The 25,195-nt window shown below is 54.7% G+C and overlaps 2 protein-coding genes across 4 annotated transcripts in view; one reads left to right on the top strand and one right to left on the bottom strand.

Moving 5' to 3' along the window:
• Positions 1-7,767, top strand: part of B3GNTL1 (UDP-GlcNAc:betaGal beta-1,3-N-acetylglucosaminyltransferase like 1) — a 137,797-nt gene extending 130,030 nt beyond the window's left edge. Inside the window, exons 13-14 of one of the 3 annotated variants that reach the window (XR_003116160.1) lie at positions 2,452-2,710; positions 5,842-7,767. Coding sequence is in view for 2 of the 3 variants with exons in the window: in XM_025361424.1 (XP_025217209.1) it covers positions 2,606-2,686 (81 nt within the window). In the remaining variant the exon portion in view is untranslated. The remainder of the gene's footprint in view (positions 1-2,451; positions 2,711-5,841) is intronic. The other 2 variants (XM_025361424.1, XM_025361423.1) reach the window with 2 other exon arrangements.
• The window catches only part of TBCD (tubulin folding cofactor D), a 183,014-nt gene continuing 164,557 nt past the window's right edge, over positions 6,739-25,195 (bottom strand). The window contains exons 27-39 of the mRNA XM_025361420.1: positions 23,915-24,033; positions 23,017-23,108; positions 22,185-22,322; positions 21,352-21,435; positions 20,202-20,360; positions 19,937-20,075; positions 18,838-18,959; positions 16,744-16,821; positions 12,189-12,278; positions 11,457-11,544; positions 10,429-10,538; positions 8,418-8,502; positions 6,739-7,466 (exon numbers count right to left, since the gene is read on the bottom strand). Coding sequence (XP_025217205.1) covers positions 7,452-7,466; positions 8,418-8,502; positions 10,429-10,538; positions 11,457-11,544; positions 12,189-12,278; positions 16,744-16,821; positions 18,838-18,959; positions 19,937-20,075; positions 20,202-20,360; positions 21,352-21,435; positions 22,185-22,322; positions 23,017-23,108; positions 23,915-24,033 — 1,319 coding nt within the window. The 3' untranslated portion in view covers positions 6,739-7,451. The remainder of the gene's footprint in view (positions 7,467-8,417; positions 8,503-10,428; positions 10,539-11,456; positions 11,545-12,188; positions 12,279-16,743; positions 16,822-18,837; positions 18,960-19,936; positions 20,076-20,201; positions 20,361-21,351; positions 21,436-22,184; positions 22,323-23,016; positions 23,109-23,914; positions 24,034-25,195) is intronic.

Raw genomic sequence — 25,195 nt, 5'->3', positions numbered from 1 at the left:
AGGCCACCTCAGGCTCCCCTGCGATTCCGTTCGGCAGGAGCACCTCGGGGGTCTCAGGGCACCTCTGTGGCGCTGCTGTTGTGCCTTCCTCCACCGTTAGCTGGAATAGTAAAGAGAAACCCAAGGTTCACGTTCCTCACTAAAACACCCGCTCTTCGATTATACGGATGTTTCATGCATTTGTGATACAGTTACTCACTGATGTACATTTTGGCCATTTTTAATCATTCACTGTTTAAAATGCTGCTGCAGTGAGTATTTGTATATATACATAATTTCGCTCAAGTGGGTCTCTGTGGAATAAATTCTAAAAATTTCTGGGTCAAAGGGCACACACATTCAGCCCCAATCTTGCTGTTCACCACCTGCAGCGGCTGTGCCAACCCACCCCCACCAGCGATGGAGCACCTGCCTCGTGCCCTTACAGGGAGGGAAAGCATCTTCTCACATATTTATGAACTGCTTTATTTCCCTTTTAGTAAATTATTCTTGTCATTAGCCCATTTTTCTATTGGTCGGTATTTTCATAAGGAAAGCTCTCTGACGTGCTGTGAATTTTTCTGCCATTTGACATTTTTATATTTATGCCATTGTGATAGAATCAAATTAAATGACTTTCATTTATGGAGTTTGAGTCATTCTGAGACAATCACTCCTGGTTGTGAAATTCAAAAAACCACATTGTCCAATTTTGCTTCTGGGATTTCTACTTTTTAATTACATCTTTGATACAACTGGAATTTCTTTTGGTAAAGAGATTACAGATGCAAATTTTTCTTTCCATTTGGATACCTAATTGTCCCACCATCGTTTATATCCTGCTTTTCCAGGAATGAAATGCCATCTTTCTATGTTGGTTGTGAACATGCATTTGGCACCTGGCAGGGCCAACCCTCATGGCGTGTGTGTGAACACATCCCTAAACCGTAGTCTAATTTACCCTATTTTTGTAGTTCACGTGAGCAGAATCCAGTATCTGTGTTCGTGCATCTGGTTTTCACTCCACGTGTTTGGGGTGTGTGCACATCCGCTGTGTGTGCTGTGGACTTGATCCATGTCCCATGTGCAAACGCCACCCCACCCAGAGGCCACGCCAGGACCCAGGCCTGTGGGCCGTGGTTCCCAGTTTGCTCTTGCAAGGACGCTGTGTCCTCCTGCGTGGGAGTCCCTGCTTCGGGTCTCATCCTGGGAGTGGAAGGCAGGTCGTGGGTGTGGCTGCATCCTCAGCTTCTCTGGATGATGCCCACCAAGAGGCTGGCCTGGGAACACACCGGGAGCCAGAGGGCCCAGCCGCACAGCTCCCTCGCACTGGGCTGGGCACTTGGTCACCAGCAGTTTGGGGAATGTGTTCTCTTGGTGGTTTCAGGTGGGGGTCTGAGCATTAGCCCGTGTCCGCTGGATGCTGGAGTTCTTTCCTCTCTGGCGGTGTTTCTCATCAGGGTTCCCCACCGGCCTACTGCACGCTGCGTCTCTCCTGACCTGTAGGAGTCCTCTATGCCTCTGGCTGCTCACCTTTGTTGGTTTAATGTTTTGCAAATGTCTTCCTCTGTTTTGTGGTTTGCTTTTTCATTCTTCTAATGGAACATGTTGCTTTACAGAAGCATCTAGTTTTAACAGTCTTGTTTAAGACGGTGTCAACACGCACTGGGCTGGCCTGGTCCCTGAACTCAGGTGTTTCCTTTGCAAACTCGAGAGAGACAAGGGAGGAAGGACAGATAGCGGCAGAGCGTGTGGAAATGTTTTCCAGGCAGGATGGCTTTCATTCAAGTGACAGCATCATTTGAGTGACAACAGTGGTAGGTGGTGTAATGGATTCTGACGTGGTGGGGGTAGGGGGCACGGCCAGGCTTCGATTCCTCCTGCTGGGCCCAAGGACCGAGGACTGTGACGGGAGTGCATGGTCCCTCCTGTGTCCTGCCAGAGGCCAGAGACTTGGGTCCACCACTGTGCCGGGATATGTCCTCAAGAGCTTCTTCAGGAGGTGCTGGGGTGCAGGGCATGTCTGAAAGGCATTTCTGGACACCTGCTGTGGCCTCACACAGGAGAGTAGGCGACCTGGCCAAAGTCGGCACACAGGACAAGATAAAGCATCCAGCGACCCGGGGTCACGGCCCTCACTCCACTGCAGGGGTGGGGATGAGAGAGGCCAGAGGGGATCAGACAGGGCCAGCTGTTGATGGTTCTGAGATGCAGTTTCTGTCTGAGGGGCCTCCTCCCACTCCTGGCCTCTGCAGAGGGGTGGGTGTGTGGAGGGAAGGTGGGTCTGCCCTGGTCGAACAGCAGAGGCATTGCCTGTTAGTCTCATGCCATTCCGAGTGCCCCCAGGGAGAGTCAGCCACCTTCTGCAGAGAGGCAAGGCCAGAAGGCAGGGGCCTCCCCTCTGGTGACCACCAGGGCCTGTGGTACAAGCAGTGCCGGCTGCTGTCCTCTCTGGCCCTTGTCTCCTTCCAGCCTCTCCACTATTAGCAGAGGGGCAGAAGTTCATAGTAGACCACTTGACAGGTCGACACAGGCCACCCCCAACCCCTGGCCCTGGAGGAGGCTCCCCAGTGGCCTCCTGGAGCCAGGAGAGATGGAACTGAGCTGTATCTGCTGCTCCCGACAGGACCTCACAGGGGGCGCCTTTGAGGACAACCTGAGGTCGCTGCACTTGCAGGAGGGCCAGGACTTCCTTCACTTCAGCTGACGGACCCACGGCAGCTGCTCCCAGGTGGGTCTTTTCACCGAAGCACCGTCTGAGTTTGTGCCTTTGTGATGCTTAATTTCCTCTACATTCTGCTCTTATTCTAATTTTCTTTTCTTTTTTTTTTTTTTTTTTTGAGGCGGAGTCTTGCTCTGCCGCCCAGGCTGGGGTGCAGTGGCCGGATCTCAGCTCACTGTAAGCTCCGCCTCCCGGGTTCACGCCATTCTCCTGCCTCAGCCTCCGGAGTAGCTGGGACTACAGGCGCCCGCCACCTCGCCCGGCTAGTTTTTTTTTTTATTTTTTAGTAGAGACGGGGTTTCACCGTGTTAGTCAGGATGGTCTCGATCTCCTGACCTCATGATCCACCCGTCTCGTCCTCCCAAAGTGCTGGGATTACAGGCTTGAGCCACCGCGCCCGGCCTCTAATTTTCTTTACAGTTAGTCTTCTGCTTATGTTCAGCTCATTAATTTCCAGCCTTTCTTCTCTAATGTATAATTCAGGACTTCAGAATCACTTACGCACCACTTTAGGTGAATTCTATCTGTCGTGATTATTTTATCTTTCATTATATATTTTATAATTTTCATTATTTCTTTTAAAAACATCTTTTTAAAATTTGTGTGTACACACACACACTTGGGTTCTGTAACTGTCCACTGGGTCGAGCTTTTCTTCTTCAACCGTGCCTTATGACACTTTATTGAAATGTATCAATTCAGTAAAATACACTGTGGTAGTAGATGATCAATTTCTTCTTCAATGTTTGCTTTAATTTCTTCTGAGACTGGGTTACAAATGTAGGAAAGTTCTATCATCTTCCTGTTGAACTGAGCCTTTAATCATCATATAGTAATCTATTCCTAATAATTTGCTTTCCTTTAACTGGAGAACATTGTCATTAACATAGAGGTTTTAATCAATTTACATTTATTGTGCCCTAAAATATTTATTTCTTGTGTGTGTGTGTTTTGCAGCGTGTTCTGCCTTTTCCTCTTGCCATTCTTGCATATTTTGATAGTGTATTTTTTATTCTTGTTCCATTTCTCTCCTACTAGTAGTACAGAAGTTATCTTCCCCATATATTAACTGTTTGTGACTCTAAAAACTTCAACATGCACTTAGCCAAGCTGATAACCGAATTATCTGTACTCTGTTCCAGGAGAATATAAAGACTTAAGATGCTCTAAATTCAGCCACCAACTCTGCTGCTGACTTATATGCTGCTGTTGTCCATTTTAAGCAATTCTATATGCTTTAAAAAAATCCACATATCAGCCATCTTTCTGTTTTTATGGTCACAGTTTATTGCTTTCCTTGCTCCACATTCCTCCAACTATCCAACTGTGATCATTTCCCTCCTGCCTAAAGTTTATCCACTAACGCAGTGGTTCTCAACCAGGGATGAATTCACACCCAGAAGATATTTGGCAATCTCTGGAGACATTTTTTTTTTCCTTTTGTCACAGCTGGGTAGGGGGATGGCTACTGCCATCTGGGATGTTGCTGAATAACCTGCAATACACAGGACAGCTCTCACAACAAATAACTCAACCCCAAATATTAAGCCAAGATTAAAAAACCAAACATGCATTAGAACAACATATTTTTATCTAAATGACTTAATTTTGTTCTCCTCTTTAATGTTATGCTATGGGCACAATTCAAGCAACTTAACAGCTGTCTTCTCTCAGCCTAATGAAGATCTTGGTCTACTCCTTCCTCATCTCCAGGGCTGCTGCTGGGAAATTGGTAGTGATTTATATCACTCTGTCCTTCTTACAGTTCTGCAGTTTCACTGTGGCAAGTCTGAATGTGTGAGGCTGTTACAGGCTTCTGTATCTGGGGACTGTTGCATGTCAGTGTGGAGTATCTGCATCATTTCATTTCATTCCGAGACCCCAATTACCCAAACGTTAGACATTCTTCAATGTCTCTTGATGTTGCTTTCGTCTTTTCCAGTTCTCCAGATAATTTTTTCAGATCTTCCAGTTTTCTAACTCTCTCTTCAGCAGTGTCTAAGCTATCCATTCAGCTTTTAATTTCACTTCTTACATTTTTAGGGGCTCTATTTTTTTCAAATCTCTTCTTGATAATTTCTAGCCCTTTTCAAAAATGTACTCATAGCCTACATTCTTCCAGAGAGGTTTTATATTTGCATCTTCTGCCCCTTGTCTGGAAATACCACTGGTCAAGGCCAAGTCAATCGAATTTTCCACTTCAGGAGTTTTGGGGATCATACAGTTAGTATTAATTCAGGCCACTTCAGGGGAGATTGAGATAAGAGTCTTGTGCTGTTCCTTTGAGAAAGATGTATTTAGGGTCCCAGCTCTATATAGGGGTCTCCTATTAGATCTGGCCCTGGGCCTTACATCCTCTCATCCATTCTGCTATCAAAACAGCATGACGGGATTCCAGGGCTCAGCAGAAACCCTCAGCATCTCCAAGATCTCTGCTTTCACATGGAGGGTTTCTGGTTTGTGCCTAGAATGTGTCTGTGGGTGCACAAATCCTGCACCAGCTCCCCGGTTCCAGGGATACTGGCTTCTTGCTGCTCTCTAAACTCACAAAGCTTGCTCCACTTCTGGGACCACAAGCATTCTCTTTTCTGCCATTGGGCAGTTTGTTTGGACTTCTGCCCAAATGCTGCCCCTTCAGAGCAGTTTTCTGAACACCTCTCCTAGGGGTCAACACCCAACACACCGTTGCATTGCCCACTTTACCTTTCTTCGAAGTGCTCAGAATTGCCTGCCTTGATGGTGCTTGCTTGTTCATTTGCTATTGTCTGCCCCAGCTATCATGTGAGCAAGGGGTTCCTCGCCAAACTCCATCACCTGGACCCTGGTGGGCTCCACAAACGGCTGCTGAATGAAAGAAATTTTCCAGGCCACCAGTTACCTGGTGAGCACAAGTGCCCCAGTGATGGATGGGATCCAGTAGGAAAGAGGCAGTAGCCAGTGGACCGATCCACTTTCCTTGGGTTGCTAAGTTAGACCGACATTGAAAGAAGAACTGCTTTGCCCTGTCACTGATGGGCCTCGGTGAGGAATCGACCTGCCTGCATGTCTTAAAATGCCATTTCTCTGGAATCTTCTTTTAATTGCACTAAGAACAGTTCATCATGTTTTTCTCAGAAGCCACTTGTTCCCTCCATCCTCAGTGCATCCCAGGCCGGCAGGAGCTTCGTGAGCTGCAGGCATAGCAACGGTGCACCCCAGTTCCACACCCAGCAGGCGCAACCACAGAGTCTCGTGTGTGCTGACCACAGGAGCCGAACCTTTTCCACTGTGTGGACTCATGGTCAAGGCTGGGCCTGGTCACCCAGGACCCTCACCACGTGACCCCAGCCAATCGAGGGGACAGTTAGAGGAGGAGACCCCAGTTACACAGGTTGGAATAAAATGTTTAAATCTCGTAAAAATGTAACACAAGGCTCTTTTAAGGGATAAAGACTATTGGCCACCAGGTCAAGCACAAGAATGGTAGTGTGTTAACCCCACACGCCTGTGTGGCCAGGTCATCACACCCATTCCGTGAACAGCTGTCTGCTAAACAGACAGCATGAACTGTCACAGTCCTGGCCTTGTGGTCCTGGTGACCTCACAAGTGAGAACCACGACTGAGCCTTGCCTCACAGATGCAGGCGGCATCTCCCAGTTCTGGGCCTGCCCATGTTCCTGTGTCCAGACCACATCCCCACCTGAGAGAGCAGGCCGGGGAGCCACCCCAGTCTACACCACGCACACCTGGGCTCTTCACCCAGGGAAAGCGCTGCTCACCCAAGCCCTTGGGCCTCTGAGTGGCCACACCTGAGGCTGCTTTGGTGCTGCTGGTGGTGGGGCGGTGGTTCTGCACCTCCAGCCCTGTGAGCACAGCACAGGTCCCAGGTAGATGGGTGTGGGTTGCTACCACAGTGAAATTTTTACACACGTTCCCCTCACCAGCTTTGGGATGGATCAGCACGAGCTCAGACACGGAGACAAAGGTAGCCTCCTGCCCTTTGCTTAAAAACCCAAGTGTAGACTCTGCCCAGGCTCTCCTAAGCCAGTGTAATTGTTTCAGGAATTGTATTTCCCGTATTATTGTAGAGGCACACATTGGACTCTGACAGTTCCCCTTGCAGCAGACATTTGTGAAGCTGCTGGTCTGCACACCCATCAACCAGTGACCCCTGCACTGCAGGGGGACCACATGCACGATGCTCACATGTGCACAGGCGGGAGGACAGCACCCCCACCAGGCAGATGGTCCCAGGAACAGCATCTGCGCAGCACTCTAGACCATGCCTGCCACCAGGGCTTGTCAGTTCTCTGGCATTTGAACCTCTGATTTAACATTCATTTCTCTCCAAGACTGGGCAGACCACCAGCTGTGGCCAGACGTCTCCCACAGCAGGGACAGCACCAGGCGAGAAGGGGGCCTGGTCTCCAGGCAGGAGGAGTGGAACCCAACCCCCTCTGGCTGACCCCTGGGCAGTGAGCCCCTCCATCACCCTACACGCATCAGGCTCAGAGACAAAAGGCAGGAACTTCTTGGTACATGATTTTATAGGAAGCACATCTGTGTTCAAGTGAAGGCAGAGGCATCCACCCCAGGTCATTAGAGGGCAGGTGCAGAGAGGAAAAGCTGTCAGCTGGTGCCAGCCTCCAAGGGCCAGCGCTACCCTTCAACAGCTGGAGGCACCACCGTGCCAGGCTTTCCACACCGGCCTCCCTCAGGAACAAGACATCGCCACCAGGCAGGGGTAAGGTACGGGCTCCAGGACTGGCTTCAGCAGGCGTGAGGCTGCAGAAGAGACAGGACAAGCTCAGGCTGGTCAGCTCCATCACACACCATTCCCAGCCAGGGGACCCTCGCCCCTCTGGGCCCTGTGTGGGGACTGACACTGGGTTCCTGCAGGAAACTATCTGTGCCGTTTCCCCACACGCGGGAGCCTGAGCTATGTGGCTGACAGGCGCTCATGACTAACGTGTCCTCGGAACGGCACCCCGTCTGGGGAGCGGGAAGAGAGGTTCACTGCACTGCTCTTAACCTGCATTCACACGTTTGAAATTTTTCCTAATAAAAATGTAAAAAGCACATTTAACTCCAAAGTCTGCTGTTGAGTTCAGCCTTTACACACAGAAATGGGGAGGCTGTGTCCTGATACTCAGCCCGGCCCCACTGCCCCCACGGATCTGGATGTGGTTCTCCTCCCCTCCTGCCGTATGAAAAGGGGCTGAGAGGAAGGAGCCGACCCAGGTAACGAGAGAGACAGGACAGTGACCCGGGGCCCAGCCCCCGTGAGAACTGAGGCACTTGTTTTTGTTACTTTAGAAGAAGAGTGACGGGCTGCTGAGGTGCACAGGGCAGTTTCTTGGGACCTCTCACCCAGCCCTGGGCCCACTCGTGGGAGGCAGATGAGGGGCAGGGAGGCACTCTTGGCATTTGGGAGTGCAGACAGACCCCAGGGTCAGGCATGAGGAGCCTGGATCAAGCTGATGCCAACCCTACCCCCTCCCCAGCCCCCCAAACATGCCCCAGAGCAAGTGGCCTAGATGCCACAGGGGCCCACAGGTGCGGCAGTGGCCAGAGAAGGCAGCTCTGCTGGTCCCGTAATCCCAGGGGTCCTGACATGAGACGAGGGAATGGACCATGTGGATGCACTGGCAGAAGCTGAGCACAGCCGCTGGCCCCAGAACATTCGAGGGCTCGGGGAAGCACAGGCGCCTCATGCTGTGCAGGTGACAGCGTTACCTGGGGCACCAGCTGGGGCCTGGGCACACCCAGGAGGTCACACAGACGGTTGCGCTGCTCTCTCACGACTGCAAGCTCCGCGTCCCTGTGAGGAGAGGGAGCCAGGAATCTCTCAAGTGCCCACCTTACAACCTCAGGTGTGCAGAGGCCCCACGTCAGCTTCCACGGCAGCAATCGGGGAAAGGAGACCTCACCCCAGACATCTGCAGCCAGGCCGAGGGCAGAAAAGCCATCACAGGAGCCCGTTCTCCAACAGGGCCTCAGGCCCGAACCTTTTCCAGAATCGCAGGATGGTTCCTTCCCAACAAGGGTCGCCCCTCGTGGAGGACCACACCCACGCCCAGTGCAGAGGCTGCAGGAGGACAGACCAAGTGAGGCCAAGGAAGAGCTGACAAGGATTTTCGAAGTTTTAACTCAGCTGTTGATGCCAAATAAAAATTCTAGCAATGCCAATGCTGTGGAGATGTCTGGGGCATGTGTTTCATTTGTAATTTAAAAGATTCTCTTTAACTTCTCAGGATTTTTTTTTTTTAAACAGAAAGGGGATTAAACTATAGGAGAAGCCCCCAGGCCCACCCTGCTAGTTCCTCCCTCCCTGACGTGAGGAAAGGAGGCTGCCCCGGCCCAGCCTTGCTGGAGGAGGCCTCAGCCCGCTCGGGACACCTGGCTTCTTCACTGTCCTAGAGCCAATTATTTTAGAATCTGATCCAGAATGCACCTTGGTGTTCTAAAAACATCATTTTAAAAACGTGTCTCCAGAGCAGTAGTTAAGACGGCCAATCTCTCAATGGATGTTGAGAAGACAGCCCAGCTGCTCCTGGTTCCTCTCCTGGGACCACGTGTTTGTTTAGGAGCAGAGACGCTCACTCCTCCCCAGACCAGAAAACCTCGGGGACGCCCTGGAGAGGCCACCTCTGTCCTCCGAGGCCACAGCAGCTGCCCGGCGCCTGAGCTCTGTGGGAACCCAGCCCTGTCGGAAGGTCACTGTTCCAAGGAAATACCTCGGGAACGTCACCTACGTCCTTGCTGGCTTCAACAGGTGGCACGGACCCCACAGACCTGTAGCAACACACCGAGATCAGCACGGAGGCCCTCACAGTCGGCGCTCTAAACAGAGCAGCCGACTGGGACTCAGCAGCACCTGGGACTCCACCACCCCGGGTGCGCCACGGGGACGCCCACACAGCCTCTGGGTGCTTCAGTCCTGATCTCCAACACGGGGTGACGAGACAGCTCCCCTTTTATAGGTGAGTGTGCAAGTGAGCATGTGTGTGAGCCAGCGTGGGTGCACATGCCCCCGTGTGTAAGGCACCATCACTGCTGCTCCCAAGACCACACCGGTTGGCCCAGGACACCTAAGCCTGCACCTTCCCCACTCTGCTCTCTCATTCAGACCGTCCTACCCCGCAACTCAACAGACACATCTTTCAAAACTGCCATTCTAATCCACCCACGGTAAAGAAACCAGCCCACGTTGTAAAGAAACTTGTGCCTGCCACAGTAAACGTGGAGAGTGGCGCTGTGGCCTCCTGAGGGTCTCCCGGCCCCGGGGAAGGGGGTGGACATCAGAGCAGAGGCGTGGGGAGAGCTTTTCTTGTTTCCGCCTGTGCCTCTTCATTTCCTACAGGTGCTCAGGCGGCCTATTCTGAGAAAACTGAAGAGAGGCCCAAGAGGCCCTCCCTGGGGGGCGCCTGGGGCAGCAGTACCCGCCAGGCCTTCAGTGCCCTCGGCTCAGGGCCACCAGACACAGCCTTGTGGTGGCACAGGTGGCCGTCCCCCTGGTGGGATGGATGGCTTTGCTGTGTTTCTGACACCTGACAGTATTCGGGGACAGGGTGGTTGAGGTTTCGGCTACAGCACCACTGCTGCCTCGTAAAATCCAAGCAGAGGCTGTCAAGACCTGGGAGCCCTCTTTCCTCCTATCAGAGGGTTTTGGGAGAGACGAGCAGACGTGGTGGGGAAGGGGGCGGCGCCAGGCCCGGGTGGCCGTGCAGGAAGGGCCTTCACTCACCACGCAGTGTCGCTGAGCACAGTCACCACCTCGTCCAGCACATCCGCGCCCACGACGTCACTGTAGGTGAGCAACGTCTCGTACACCTGGCTGGCCGTGCTCTTCCGGATCTGGGACAGGGACGCAGTGCATTGGCGGGAGGGAAGCACCACTGCCCCACCCCGAAGAGACGACAGGACCAGGTCAGGGAGCCCCGTCAGTGAAAGGCATCAGGAGGAGGGCTCTGACCCTGCCTCCCATCCCAGCCACAGCAGGAGGCGCCTTCCACGCCCATTAACCACCTCCTCCCTCCACAGACACACAGCTGCAGGCTCCCAGCAGTGAAGATCACATCATTCTTGTTTAAATGCTCTGTTAACCAACGTGCTCCCTCTCCAGAGAAGCAAGCTTGCCTGCTTTTTTCCATCAGGGAAGCAATCACACCTGCTCTCTTTGCTAGCGGTGCCCTGGTCATCACGTCTCACTGAGCTGGTGGTCAGAGTCCCGGGCCCACCCCTGGAGGTGCTGAGTCAGCAGGACAGGGCCCAGGAACCGCATGCTGAAGCCCCAGAGGTGCTGAGGCTGAGGGTCCAGCACCCGCTCGAGAACCGCTGTGTAACGTGAAGTTACTTTTGCCTTTTAGGAAAATGTCACCTTCAGATCATCTGAGGTTTTTTGGCAGCCAGGAGAAAAGAAATCCTAGAAGTCTAACAGCTGGGGAGTGCTGGGGATGAAGGGCACTGCCCCAGGTGTGTTTGAACCACTTCAGCCTGGATCCTTCTGGAAGCTCCTGAGCCAGTTCCCACGGCCAGGTCACCCCTCGATTTGTGTCCATAGAAATGCCAGCCGGACACCCCATCCTTGAAGCCAGAACAGTGACGTCCGAGCCCCTTGACGGCTGCGTGCCTGGGATGCACCATCACCCAGGCGTGTTACACAGGGGGCTTGGCTGGAAAGCACACCAGCGCAACAGTGCCTTCCAAGGCCTCTGTGTCACCAAGGGGCTTGAGTCCACACAGCAAACACACATGAATGGGGGAGGCACTCACCAGCGGGAAGCGGTGGCAGAGGAGCAGACACAGCTGCAGGAGGGCGCTCCTCCTCACGTTGCCGGGGAACTGCACCATCTCGCAGAACCTGCCAAGAGCAGCACACCGGCTGGGTGAGCCCCGCCCCCACGCAGGCCGACCCCAGGAAGCTCCCGACCCCAAGACCCACACAGAGACCTGGGGAGAACAGATCCGTGAGCACAGTGCGGACCTGGAGCCCTGAGCCAGAGGTGTGTCTGTGTGCACATGTGCACTGTGCCTGTACAGGCGTGAGTGTCACACTGGGAGAGCCCACTGTGGGAAGTGAGGACGCTTCAGACGCCCTGCCACAAGGACCCCCGCCTCAAAGAGCCACAGAGCAGCCAAGGTGCCTATCGCTGGCTGGCGCACCTGCCCAGTGTCCACCTGAGCGCCGCAGAGCAAGGCACTCGACAGCGACCCCCTGGGCACACAGAATCGGGGAGGCAGCCCCTGACCACATACCTCCTTTGTGGGGCCTCCCTTCCCCCCAGGGCAGAGCGTGAGGGCAGCAGGGGCGGAGCTCGCCTGTTCCGGCACCAGCATCTGGGCTGCCTCGCCTCCCACTGCAACGGCTTTGGACATTGGAACGCACAATCCTAGCTTAGCTCGAGGGGTAACACTGACTGCTCTTCTCCCGCCTGGAGCCTGCCTTCGGCCAAGGGAGGCTGCGCCCTGCCGTTGTGTCTAAGGCCAGCAGCACTTGAAACTCACACGGGGATAGCTGACAGCAGTTTCTGGACGTCTTTGGAATTCTTGATTTCTTTCTTACAAAGCGCAAGCAACTTCACAGCAAAGGGGTGGCTGGAAGAACAACACACTCTTTAGAGATGAGCTTTCACAGGCAGCCCCGGGACGCACACTTTTTCTGTCTCAAAGAAGGTCAACTCCGTCCTCCCAGTGCTCAGTCCAAGAAGCCTGCAGCCCTGTGGGCCCCTCTGCCGGCAAGTCCGCTGGTCCCCATCCCGGTACCTCCACAGGCCGGCCTGGTCCCTAGCTGCCGTGCCACCACCTGGCCGGCCTCTGCTCTCTCTCACCTGTGGTGCAGCAGCCCCCACGGGGCCCCCACCTCCCTTCCCAGGCCCCAGGGTCCGTCCCCAACACAGCAGCGGCCAGGATGCCCATGCTCCTCCACCGCCCTCTCCAGAGGCTGCCTGGCCTGGCTGCTGCAGAGCCGGGGGAATTTGCCGACACACAGAGGACACACAAGGCTGTGCAGTGTTGTTTTGAGCCTTCAGTGGCAGCAGGGACAAGGGTTGAGGCTTGGTGCTGACAAAGACGCAGCCCTGATGAGCAGCTCTGAGAGGGCCCCCAGAAGGCCACTCCAGGGAGGAGAGGGAGAAGACACGCACCTGCCTCTCAGTGGGGAATGCAGCCAAGTTCCAGCCACCCGACAGGCCAGGAAACCCTCACTGCTGACCGTAGGTCAAGGAGACCCCAGGCTGCTGCTACCCTCCCTCAGGTGCCCAGAAAAGGCAAACTAAGGTCCTGCCTGCCAAAACGCAGGCTTAGCCCAGGCCTTGGCTTGCTCTGAAGTGGAACCCCTCAAACGCAACGTCCAGAGAGTACACAATAGGAGACAAGTAAGAAGACAAAGAAACCAGCTCAGGCTGCAGCTCAGACACACCCAGCCAAACAGGCAGGGGAAGAGTGTTCAAGAGGATGGACACCGGGCACGGAGGGAGGGCCGCAGGGAACGGCCAAGCAGAAAGCGCGACAAGCAGATACGGAAACACACGAGACAAAAAACCTGCACCTGAAAAGACCGAAAACTCCCAGATAAGAATTCCACAAATCACAGTTCAAAGTTGTTTAGAGACATCTTCAGAGAGAATCAGCAGCTGGCAGGCGGGCCAAAGGTAATGAAGCAAAGAGAGAGGGAAAAGACATGTGAAAATTGCAGAGGGGGTGACGAGGGAAACGCATGAGCGTGATAATGACAGAAAAGCCAGGGAAGGAGCAAACCTGAGCAGGAGGCGGGAAACCCAGGCCGTTCCCAGGGAGCACAGGCTGACTCAGGTGACACTCAAAAGCAACAACCGAAGCCAGGAGAAAGTGGGAAAATTTTTTAATGTGCTGAAACAAAACAGCCGCCTGAATTCTATACACCCTCTGAAAATAATCTGCACATAAAATGGGAAAGCTTCACCAGCAGCAGACCCCCCTCGAGGAAATCCAAGGGAGTGTGCTCTAGGGAGAGGGAATGCGAACCTTGATGCAGGGGGAGGGGGGCGGGTCCCAAAATCAGTAAGTGATGAGAGGCAAAGAAAGCATAAAAACGTGGAAAATTCAAAATAACGCACATTACACAATACCACAATGAACAGGAAACTATGTACATCCAAGACAAAATATCCAACAATAGTAGCATATAACTCAAGACGGAAGCACGCAGAACCAACATGTTCTAATATCCTTGCTGTTGTCCAATAAGGACAAAATGTTGAAAACTCGACTTCGCTAAGAATATGTGGTGTCATTTCTAATGTCCAGGGTAAGCGTTAACAGAACAGAAAAGAGAGTAAAATGTCCCAAAGAAATACATGAAAATAATGGAATGACAAAAGCAATTCTACTAATCCAACAAAAAGCACAGATGGGGGCAGGGAGGGGCGCTGGGAACGCAGCACAGGAAAAAGCCCTGTGAGTGGCAGACTGAGAACCAAGGGGATTATAAAGGTCATGAAGGACGCAGGTAAAAGCTACAGGCTGAATTTTTACTATACTGTTCTATGAGAGATGTACAAAAACATAAATACATGAAGATACTGAAAGTAAAAGAATGGAAAAAAGTATACAGTTCAAAGTCAAGCGAAGCAAGACAAAGAATGAGTGAAGCAAAAAGCATCCTAGAAATGAAGTGAGTGACAAGGGCAAGATTCAGCCCAAAACCACGCGTCAAAATCTGAAAAGCCAAAACTGACAAAACCAGAGAGAAACACAAAGAGCTGTGTTCATAGAAGGACATGGCAGGAGGTATTTTCTCTACCATCCTATTTTGGGGGAAAAAAAATTTTTTTTTTTTTTTGAAACAGTGTCTGGCTGTGTTGCCCAGGCTGGAGTGCAGTGGCTCACTCTCAGCTCACTGCAAACTTCACCTCCCAGGCCCAAGCCATCCTCCCACCTCAGCCTCCCAAGTAATTGGGAATACAGGCACCACCACACCCGGCTAATGTTTTTGTATTTTTTGTACAGATGGGGTTCCACCATGTTGGCCAGGCTGCTCCCAAACTCCTGAGCTCAAGTGATCCACCCGCCTTGGCCTCTCAAAGTGCTGGGATTACAGGCGTGAGCCACGGCGCCCAGCCTTAATTTGAAATTTTTAAGCCGGAAAAATATATGTTAATATTTTAGGCCAAGCGCAGTGGCTCATGCCTATGGTCCCAGCACTTTGGGAGGCAGAGGCGGGCAGATCACCTCAGGTCAGGAGTTCGAGACCAGCCTGACCAACATGCTGTAACCCCATCTCTACTAAAAATACAAAATTACCTGGGCATGGCAGCGTATGCCTGTAATCCCAGCTACTAGGGAGGCTGAGACAGAAGAATCACGTGAACCCAGGAGGTGGAGGTTGTGGTGAGCTGAGATCGCGCCAATTCACTCCAGCCTGGGCGACAACAGCAAAACTGTCTCAAAAAAAAAAAATTTTTTTAATGGAATATTTAGCATTATATTAAAGGATAATACACCACAACCGAGCTGGGTGCACCTGTGAACATGGAGGTTGTTCCAACAGCAGGTATAAGGTCAGTGATGCCCACGAACAAACTAAAAGGGGAAACCCTGTGATGCTGTCAGATTAAAACACATGTGCAGCGTCCAGCAAAGATGGAGCAACAGAGACCAGATCCGTCTCCCGCCCGAAGGTTAAGGCAGAGCCAAGTCCAGCAGTTGGCAGGCTCCAGCGGGAAGCCCATGGTGAGAAGCGGGGAACCCCAAGTCTGCAGAGCTCGTTCAGGTTCTCAGCACCAGAGGGGGCTTCCTGGGGGCCCTTGAGGACTCACCTGGGCCTGGGTCAGCCAGTGCCTGAGTACGAGGACGCTGCCCAAGGCTGGGGAGGAATCACCCAAAAGATGACCAGAAGCCCCGGCACTGCCCCAGCAGCGGTGGGAAGGGAAGCGCCAGGGAGCAGAGACCTTAAAGAGGCAGAAAAACCCGGAGACCAGAGCGGCTCTGGGTCCACCTGACAGCTTAAGAACAGCGCCCAAGCCGGGCGCAGTGGCTCACGCCTGTAATCCCAGCACTTTGGGAGGCTGAGGTGGGCAGGTCACTTGAGGTCAGGAGTTTGAGACCAGCCTGACCAATATGGTGAAACCTTGTCTCTACTAAAAATACAAAAAATTAGCCAGGTGTGGTGGTGCACACCTGTAATCCCAGCTACTCAGGAGACTGGGAGAGAACTGCTTGAACCCGGGAGGAGGTCGTGGTGAGCTGAAATTGAGCCACTGCACTCCAGCCTGGGCAACAGAGCAAGACTCCATCTCAAACAAACAAAAGTGCCCCCCAAAAAAGATCACACTGTCTCCAGATGACCCAGTGCACCCCAGATACAAATCTATCCAGGTCAGGGGCAGTGGCTCACACCTGTAATCCCAGCACTCTAGGAGGCCAAGGCAGCAAGACCAGCCTGGGAAACACGGTGAAACCCCGTCTCTTCTACAAACACAAACACTAGCCGTACATCAGACTATAGCGCATGCCTGTAGTCCCAGATCCTTGGGAGGCTGAGGTAGAGGCTGCAGTGAGCTGTGATTGTGCCACTGCACTCCAGCCTGGGCAACAGAGCTAGATAGACCCTGTCTCAAAAATAAATAAATAAAACACTGGCCCAACACGGTAAAATTCAATGAAGCAAGAAAACACGGCAACAACGAGATGACCACTCAGGGCCGACAACCCAGCTGAGGCCGGCCGGGGACATCCGCAGGGCGCAGAAGCAAGGAGCTCCCATCTCCTGTGCACGTCCTTGCCGGGTCGCCAGCCTCTGCCCTCTGCCCTGCGAGTCTCATCCCCGTACAGTGCGGGGCCCCTGCCTCAGCCCCACACGGGGTCGACTGCACTTACAGTCATAATATGTCATTATGTGACTCATTATTCCGTGTTATTCTGAGGGTCAGTTGTTAGGACGGTTTTTACAGTCATAACTGACCCTGAACACACTGCAAGATCATTTCCTGGAATTCTGATCTCTGTGTCTGATTACTTTTTCTTTCATACGTGAGCTACTTAGGCTTAATCAGAAAGCAAGTCATGAAAAGCAGAGCCTCACTCCTCCTCCGTGGTGAAGATGTCGAAGCAGCCGTGGGTGAGCACGTGGTCCAGAGTCTTCAGCAGCGGCAGGGACACCCTGAGGGGAGAAGGGGCTGTGAGACCCTGGACACCAGCAACAAGGACGCCCATCCCCGACTGGCTGAGAGTCAGTACGATCCCAGTGGAAACCCTGGCACCACTGTGGAAACCAAAAAGCCCCCTTTATAATGGATGTGGAAACGCAAATCTTCAGGAAAAGATAAAACAACTGTGGCAGGAAGGAACAAGGCTGGAGGCTGACACTGAACTTGGAAGACGATGGGAAGAGCACAGCCCTGGTGCAAAGCGAAGCAAACATGTCAGGCACAGAAGGCTCCAAAGTAAACCCAGTTTCTTACAAAGCTGCAACGGCAACACAGCGGAGAGGGAGCCCTCCCGGCAATGAGGTGAGCACTGCTGGGCGTCAAGGTCCTGTGCCGACGCCATACCACGTACGAAACCTCACTCAGGACACACCCCAGGTGTAAATACACAACCCAGAACTATAAAACTTCCAGGACAAAACAGAAAGTCTCGGTGACCACGGATTAGGCAAGCTTGTCTCTCATACACCGGAAAAATCTGTGCCTCAGAGGACAAGGGGAGATGCTGGGGCATGAGGAAAGTGTAAGCCCACGCGGTGCGTGAAGGGACAGGCAGGGAGAAAACATCAAGTCACATGTGTGACGAGGGAGGATCAGACCACAACAGTCCAGGAAGAACAGAAAAAAATGAAGACCCTTCTCCAAAGAGGATATAAAGCAGCAAGGCGCCAGACAGAGCAACTTCAGACAGCAGCAGCAGCAGGAAGGCACGACACGTGGGCACTCCAGAAACCCTCCAGCAGCTTTCCAAAGCTAGACATTCGCCTCCGTGTGGGCCAGCCTGCAGCACCTCGGTAGTTACCCCACAGAAAAGGAGCCTGGGGAGGTTCCCTCTGGGCGACAGGAGCCTCAGGAGAGCTTTAGCACAGGCCAACGGACGCAGGAGAGCTGGGCTCCGCAGCCCACGGCGAGGGAGGCCCTGCGGTGCACACCTCCCCACAGGCGTGCACACACTGACTGCCCACAGCTCTCCCAGCAATAGCCCCAAGGGAGAAACCACCAAAATGCCCACAGACAGACACACTGTGGTGCCTCCACCAATGGACACGACTCGTCAGCAAGCAGGAATGAGCGACCGGCACACGGCCCAGACGCCTCGGGGGCCACATGCTGAGGCTATGGTGATGCAGGTTGGGCGCACAGACTCGAAGGGCCAGGAGGAAACCCTGGGCTGGAGCCCTCCATCGTGAATGGGGACGGTTTCAAGGGTGGACGCCTGTCAAAATCGACTGAACTGCCCCCTTTATGTGCAGCTGATTATAGTCATAACGAGAGAAGAAAACACGGCTGGGCCGAGTTCCTGTTCGCTGAGAGCGACATCTGTGCTCTCATGGGAGACGCGGCCGAGGCCCCGCCCGAGGGGACACCAGGCCCAGGTCCTCGTCCTCACACACGCCGGGAACAGCCCTTCCAGGGGACGTTCCCAATTCTGAGGTCAAGGCCCACAGGGTCTATACGGTGCCTCCAAGTAAAGGCAGAAACCTCCAGAAAGCAGCCATGTTTCTCACTTGACACTCCATCCTCAGGAACGCACGCTCTCACGCTGGGTGGCTGTGTCCGCAAGCGCGTCCCCGGGAGCACTGAGCCGGAGGAGCACTGAGCCGGAGGAGCACTGAGCCGGGGGAGCACCGAGCCGGAGGAGCACCGAGCCGGAGGAGCTCGCCACAACGCCTTCCTACACGCAGGGACCACCTTCTACTCATATTACCTTTACATCCAGCGTACACAAAACAGTCATTTCCCTGCCTGACGTGCAGACTGGAAGAGAAGGTGCAGGGCCTGAGGCTTGACCGCCCAGAGAACCATGTGCTACAGGCACATCCTCCTCGCTGAGCCACCAACGGGTAAAGCATGTCTCGCTTCTCCCTTCAGACCCCAGACAGACCCTGCAAGACCCCGGGGATGTAGGGAACATGGTGAGAGGCACCAGCACCACTCACACCTCTGAGGCCGCCAGAGACACCACTCACCTGTCATTCAGAAGGTTGTCCTCGAAGATCTGCAGAAGGGTCCTGCTGAAGCTGCCCAGGGCCTGCGGGTCACTCTGAACGCCCTTCATGTACTCGAAGAGGCTCTGGGTGGAGTGCCGGACCTGCAACACGGAGACGCCTCAGAAGGGAGCGGGACCCCCAGCCCGCCACCCCTCAGGCTTGGCTGCAGCCGGCCAAGCATCTGCTAAAGCGGAGAACTGCTCTGAGCTGCGGAGACGTGAGGGTCTGGCCCACAGCGGCTGGTGTGGACGCCAGCACAGAGGCACCCACGGCGCAGACACCCAAAGCAGACACACAGCTCTCGGCAGCGGCAGCACAGCTGAGGCCTCACTTAGGATGTGAAGGGGCGCACGTGACGAAAGCCTGCAGCCACTCACGTTGGGTTTCGCTCACGTTTCCCACTGAAGCGGGATTTGATAATCCCCGCAACTCCCCTGTGTGCAGAATGTCTCGGGGCCCGGCTCGCATGGCCTGGGTCTCCCCGCACGTGTCCACATGGTGCAGAGGGCACCTCATGTCCTGTTATGTGTTTTCTAGGATGCAGCAGCTGTCACAGGGTTGCCACACGAAGCAGGTCATGACCCAAGGTGCAGGGGCCACGAGTGACAAGATGCAGAGAGGCCTTCCAGTTCCCCAGCTCAGCCACGACAGGCTCTGGAGACCCTCCCCACAGAATGGGAAGCTGCGCCTGGAGCCCTGGAAGTGGAGGGCGGAGCCCAGGTATCCACATGCAGGCATCAGACACAGGTCCTGGAGGGCTAAACCCCAAGGGGACACTTGGGGCTCCAGGGCTGCGGCCGCGGGAGGAGAGCGGAGCTGGCCCACTTCAAAGTCTGCTGCTGACCCCCACTCAACGTGCTGTTCCACCTTTATCAGATTCGACCATCCCACAAACCCTAAGCCTCCTGGGTCATGAGGAAGCCGCTGGGCCCCTGACCCCCTAACCAAATACGCCAGAGAGAGAGAGAAAGCACTGGAAGAAAAGGCCCAGCTCCACATACACTCCCAAGAAGCAAGGAAGCGCCAAGTGCCCCTGGAGCCACCACCTCCCACCCCCGCCAGCGCGACGCCTCCTCACCGTCGACTCCGTCAAGCCGCCCAGGGACACGACAAGCCCCAGCAGGACGGGGTAGCTGTAGGTGGGCAGCCCGAGGAGCTGGGTGATGCGTGAGAAGGCCTGGGAAGGTGCATTCCAATTCACGGAGGCCACGTCGGACCTGCAAGAGAGTGAGTGGGACGAGGCCGGGCGGCCCATGATCTTGCCACGGCTGCGGGGCCAGTGTGGACGGTCTACACCCCGACAGTTCCTGGGAGCCAACGCGGGCCGTACGCCCCGACAGTACCTGGGAAACAGCTTTTCCAGTTCTCCTCGGTGGGGCACGTGGGGGATGGGAGGGCTGTCAAAGTGCAGGAGCGTCAGGAACACGCTGATGGCGTGAGCACGGAAACGGTCGATCTTCTCACTGGCCTGCTGGGCCACACAGCACATGATGCGCTCACAGCTGCAAACCAAGAGCAGGAGGTAAACTGAGGGCAGGCGGCAAACCGAGCCCGGGCAGTAAACCGAGCGCAGGCAGTCTGAGCCATGAGTCCAGCTCAAGTACCACGAGGACATATGGGCCCCTCGGGACTTGGCAGCTGACACCAGGACACTGGCTTGGAAGGACCACACCCCATTACCTTCACATCCCAGGAGCCCGACCCTACAGGTGCACAGCAAATACATGCTACGTACATGTGACACACATGCCAATGAGTTCTTAGGGTTGAAGCGGGGACAACAAATATGATTACAGAAGCGGGTGGAGAAGAGTGGGGGGGACAGAGAGGCCGGGGATGGAGACAGAGAAGCTGGGGCTGGCGAAGAGATGGGGGGAGGGAAGGAGAAAGAGGTGAGAACTAAGGAAATCAGGCTCCGGGATCCCCACAACCAAGTGCCCCCGACAGAGACCCACAAGGGCAGGGCCTGGGACCCCCATGACTCAGTGCCCCTGACAGACAGACCGACAGCAAGTGCAGGGCCTGGGGGTCCCCACAACCTAGTACCCCCGACAGAGACCCACAGCAAGGGCACGCCCCAATGGCAGCCTCAGGTGCAGGGAACTGAGTGATGGCTCAGCTGGTCCTGGCAGGAGCAGACCCCCAGGTTCAGGGTCCTAAGCTGAGCAGTCCCCACCTCCAGCCCGGCCCTAACCTGGGAAGCTGGTTGTCATCAAACTGGTCAGAGCACTGGGGGAGGCCCAGGCTGGGGAGCAGAGCCTTGTCCTGGGGGCACTGGGCAGAGGAGGAGGGGCCCCAGCTCAAGCCATGGCTACAGGGGCAGGAGGAGGGGCCTGCACAAACCTGAGGTCACGGACCAGAGAGGCTCTCTGGGAGGAAGATGTGTGCCCAGCAATGCAAATGCCACTGAGCACCAGGACTGCCCGCCCCACCAGCCTCCCCAAGCTTGGGGCTGCCCTCTAGGATGCAGAAGAGCTGCGATGTGACACTCACATGTGGGCCTCGATCAGCTCAGGCTGGCTCTGAGCCAGCAGAAGTGTCACATCCATCAGACCGGTCATGGCGGCCTTGCGGACCCTGATGGGACAAGGAGAGGCAGAGACACCCAGCTTGAGAGGGAGTTCCCAACCCCGGTTCTACAACCACGCTGGCAGGCTGTGCGAATTCAACACCAGTGACTAACCCCACACAGAGCCCAGGCACGCTGCCAGGGAGAAAAGTCACAGGGTCTGCAGAGGTTCCCTGCGCGCTACAGGAACGTGTGCAGGGAAGGGAGACCCACAGCCGCATATACGGGGGCCCCGAGGCATCCTGCACACACAGGAGTTTCGGGGATTATCAATCCCATTTCAGCGAGAAATGCTGGCAAAACCCAATGTAAGCAGCCGGCAGCCTTTCACTGAAGACGCGTCCTTCCTCACACCCAGTCAATGAGGATGACGCAGGCCCAACACCTAAGGACAGGCTGGACAAGCACCTGCAAAGCCCCGCCACGCAGGCTCACCCGGGAGCAGAGAACAGGTCGTCTTCCCAAGAGCCTTTAAAACGCAAAATACGGCACTCTACAAAGATTTCTCCCTGCAGAAAAGCCCGGGGCCTCCGAGTTTCCATGGAACAGACGGGCTTCTCCGAGGAAGTGCTCCCCTCTGCTGCGCACGTACCAGCCGCCCGCGTCCCCCCTGCTGCGCACGTACCAGCCGCCCGCGTCCCCCCTGCTGCGCACGTACCAGCCGCCCGCGTCCCCCCTGCTGCGCACGTACCAGCCGCCCGGGTCCCCCCTGCTGCGCACGTACCAGCTGCCCGCGTCCCCCCTGCTGCGCACATACCAGCCGCCCACGTCCCCCCTGCTGTCCGTGGTGTAGTCGTTCATGCAGCCCAGCAGTGCAGAATAAATCTGGGAAACGTTCTCTCTGCACACAGCTTCGTCTGGGGCTCCTGGTTTCACACCAACAGTCTGGCAAATCCTAAAATTTAAAACGTCTGAGCTAACAGACAAACATCTGTGAGCCTCGCCTTCCACGCCACAGAGGTCTGATGTGTGTTCCCGATCCTGAGAAGACACACTCAGAACAGTCTAGGACCCTCGCGTACATCAGAAATCCAGAGCTCCTTCCACACGTACGGAACGTGGGACGTGCTTCCCCAAGGTCACGCTCTGCCGTCTCTCTTGTTGAAAGGTGGACGGGGACACCCCCTACGGCGGGTCCCTCCCACTTCCCACCCTGACTAGAGGGGACGGATGCTGGCATAGGAAAGAAGGGGGCATGCATGACCCCCACGGGGCTGCTCCTCTTGTGTGCCTGCAGGGAGGAGAGGGCATATGGCATGGCCCCAGGTGCGTGTCTGTCAACGAGGGTGGAGATCATTCCAAACACTGGCTGGCAGGGTCACCTCCTCTTTGCCAACCTTGGGCCAGGACACATTCCCCAATTCTCAAAGGGGCCCAGTGTTGCTAAAGATGTTTAACATTCACTATGACTATGACAGCAAGAGACTGAACGAGCCTCCAGGACCTGGGACTGGCGATCCTCTGGAAGAGAGGAAACCTAGGAAGTGAAGAATCATAAATCCTGCCTCTGAGCAAAAACATCCTCCTTAGCGTTCATTTCTTGGCCTTTCAGAGACTTACGACTTTAGGGAGGAACTGCTGGGACTCACCTAGCAATGGCCTTCAAGCCATCTCTCCTCGACTCAGGGAAATTTACGTCCTCAGGAGAAGTGTGGGTAACTGCTCTTAAACCTGCGAGAACCTGGAAAGCAATAAAGAATCATGGAAGAACCATAAGCTATAACGAAGTGCACTCTAGGGAGGTGGTGATGTCGGCCCGGAGCCACAGACCCCGCACCATGTGACAGGCAGTTCCTGGCACCACCTTCCTCGAGGGGCCTCCCATGGCCCCCGGTGGAGCCCAGGAAGGACACCCAGAGAGGGGTCACCTCCAGCCTCTCCACAGTCAGCCCCTACCCCAGGGCGTCACTGGCGGTCTGGTCACACCCTACCTGAGGTCCCCCTTTTGTCCTATGCTGAGACCTGGGGTATGGGACAAAGGAAGCAGCTGGGTCTCAACAGCCTCATCTGTCATGTCTCCAAGTGATCCTGTTTCACAGTTATCTGTGTTTCAACTGTGTGAGAGAGCAGGTCGCCGAGGCCAGCGTGGGGCTGACCTGTGAGAGGACGTGGAGCCGCCTCTGCCCCCGCCTGGATGCGCAGCCGCAGCCAAAACAGGACCCGGATCCACAAACGCACAAACGCAACTGTGTTCTCCTCACTCTCCGCAGCTGCTTCTACAAACACCACCTTCTCCTCCCTCCCAGAATTCAGCTTTTCAAAGTCTGTCCTCTGACAGGAAAGGGTTTGCCAGGGCCCTGAGGGGCCACAGACTTTGGGTGCCCTCTGCCCCCTTTCTCCTGGCCACAGGTGCCGATTTCCAGGAATCCCCTCCCAGCTACAAGCACTGAGTGGGTTTACTAATGGCTGGGCCTACCTCATGCCCCAACACACAAGGCTCCCACACCCTCGCCCCAGGCCCCGTCCGCTGTGCGTAGCCAGTCTCACCTGCTGGAGCCGGCCTTTCAGAAGGAAGCCTGGAAGGGCGCCCAAGGCCAACGAGAAGCCACAGCGAGTCATTTCCTCGGGGCTCCGAAGCTCGGCCAGGTACTGCGTGATCAGCTTCTCTGAAAGGAAGTGACGAGTGTGAAGAGAGGCCTCTGCTGCCCATCGTGTACAGTCACACCCGATGTGTGCCCCAGAACAGGAGCGAAGCCACGGTCAACAAAGGTTCCCAAAGCAGACACATTTCCAAAGTGGCCCCACCTCAAAATAGGGATCAAAAAGAGAATTTTTTTTTTTTTTTGAGACAGAGTCTCATTCTGTCACCCAGGCTGGAGTGCAGTGGTGTAATCTTAGCTCACTGCAGCCTCAAACTCACACTCAGCCTCCCAAGTAGCTGGGGTTACAGGTGTGTGCCACCATGCCAAGCTAATGCATGGTTTTTATATACTTATAATAATTTTAAGTGATGATTCACACACTTTTGATGTGATTAATACATGTTCTATCATATGATATAGAGGAACACTGTGGGCCAACATATGTGCATGTGACACTTTAAAAATAAAAAGTACGATTCAGGAAGCAGATCCCTCAAACAGATACATGATGTGCGATAAATGAGCCTGAACTTCAGCATGGGGGTGCAGGACGTACAGTGACGCGGCAGGAGTGACGCGGCAGGACGGCCACACACGGGACAGGGTGCGCAGGGTGTAGAGTGAGGCGGCCACGCACGGGACAGGGGGCGCAGGACGTACAGTGAGGCGGCCACGCACGGGACAGGGGGCGCAGGACGCACAGTGAGGCGGCCACGCATGGGACAGGGGGCGCAGGACGCACAGTGTGGCGGCAGGGCAGCCATGCATGGGACACAGTAAAGCCAGCCTTATGCTACTTTCACAAAGAAGGAAAAAACAGCAAAATATATTAAGTGAAGAACACACACTAGAAAAATGTCACGGTGTGCACAAAAATTCTAAAAACACTGGCCGGGCACAGAGGCTCACGCCTGTAATCCCAGATCTTTGGGAGGCCGAGGCGAGTGGATCACCTGAGGTCAGGAGTTTGATTCCAGCCTGACCAACATGGAGAAACCCCTGTCTCTACTAAAAATACAAAAAATTAGCCGGGCGTGATGGTGGACACCTGTAATCCCAGCTACTCGGGAGGCTGAGGCAGGAGAATTGCTTGAACCTGGGAGGCGGGGACTGCAGTGAGCCACGCCACTCCAGCCTGGGTGACGGAGCCAGACTGTCTGAAAGAATAAAATAAATAAATGTAATG

Source organism: Theropithecus gelada, chromosome 16 (genome assembly GCF_003255815.1).
Source record: "Theropithecus gelada isolate Dixy chromosome 16, Tgel_1.0, whole genome shotgun sequence".
NCBI lineage: Eukaryota > Metazoa > Chordata > Mammalia > Primates > Cercopithecidae > Theropithecus > Theropithecus gelada.
The sequence above is the reverse complement of the archived record's forward strand: the minus strand, read 5'-3'. Positions and strand labels throughout refer to the sequence as shown.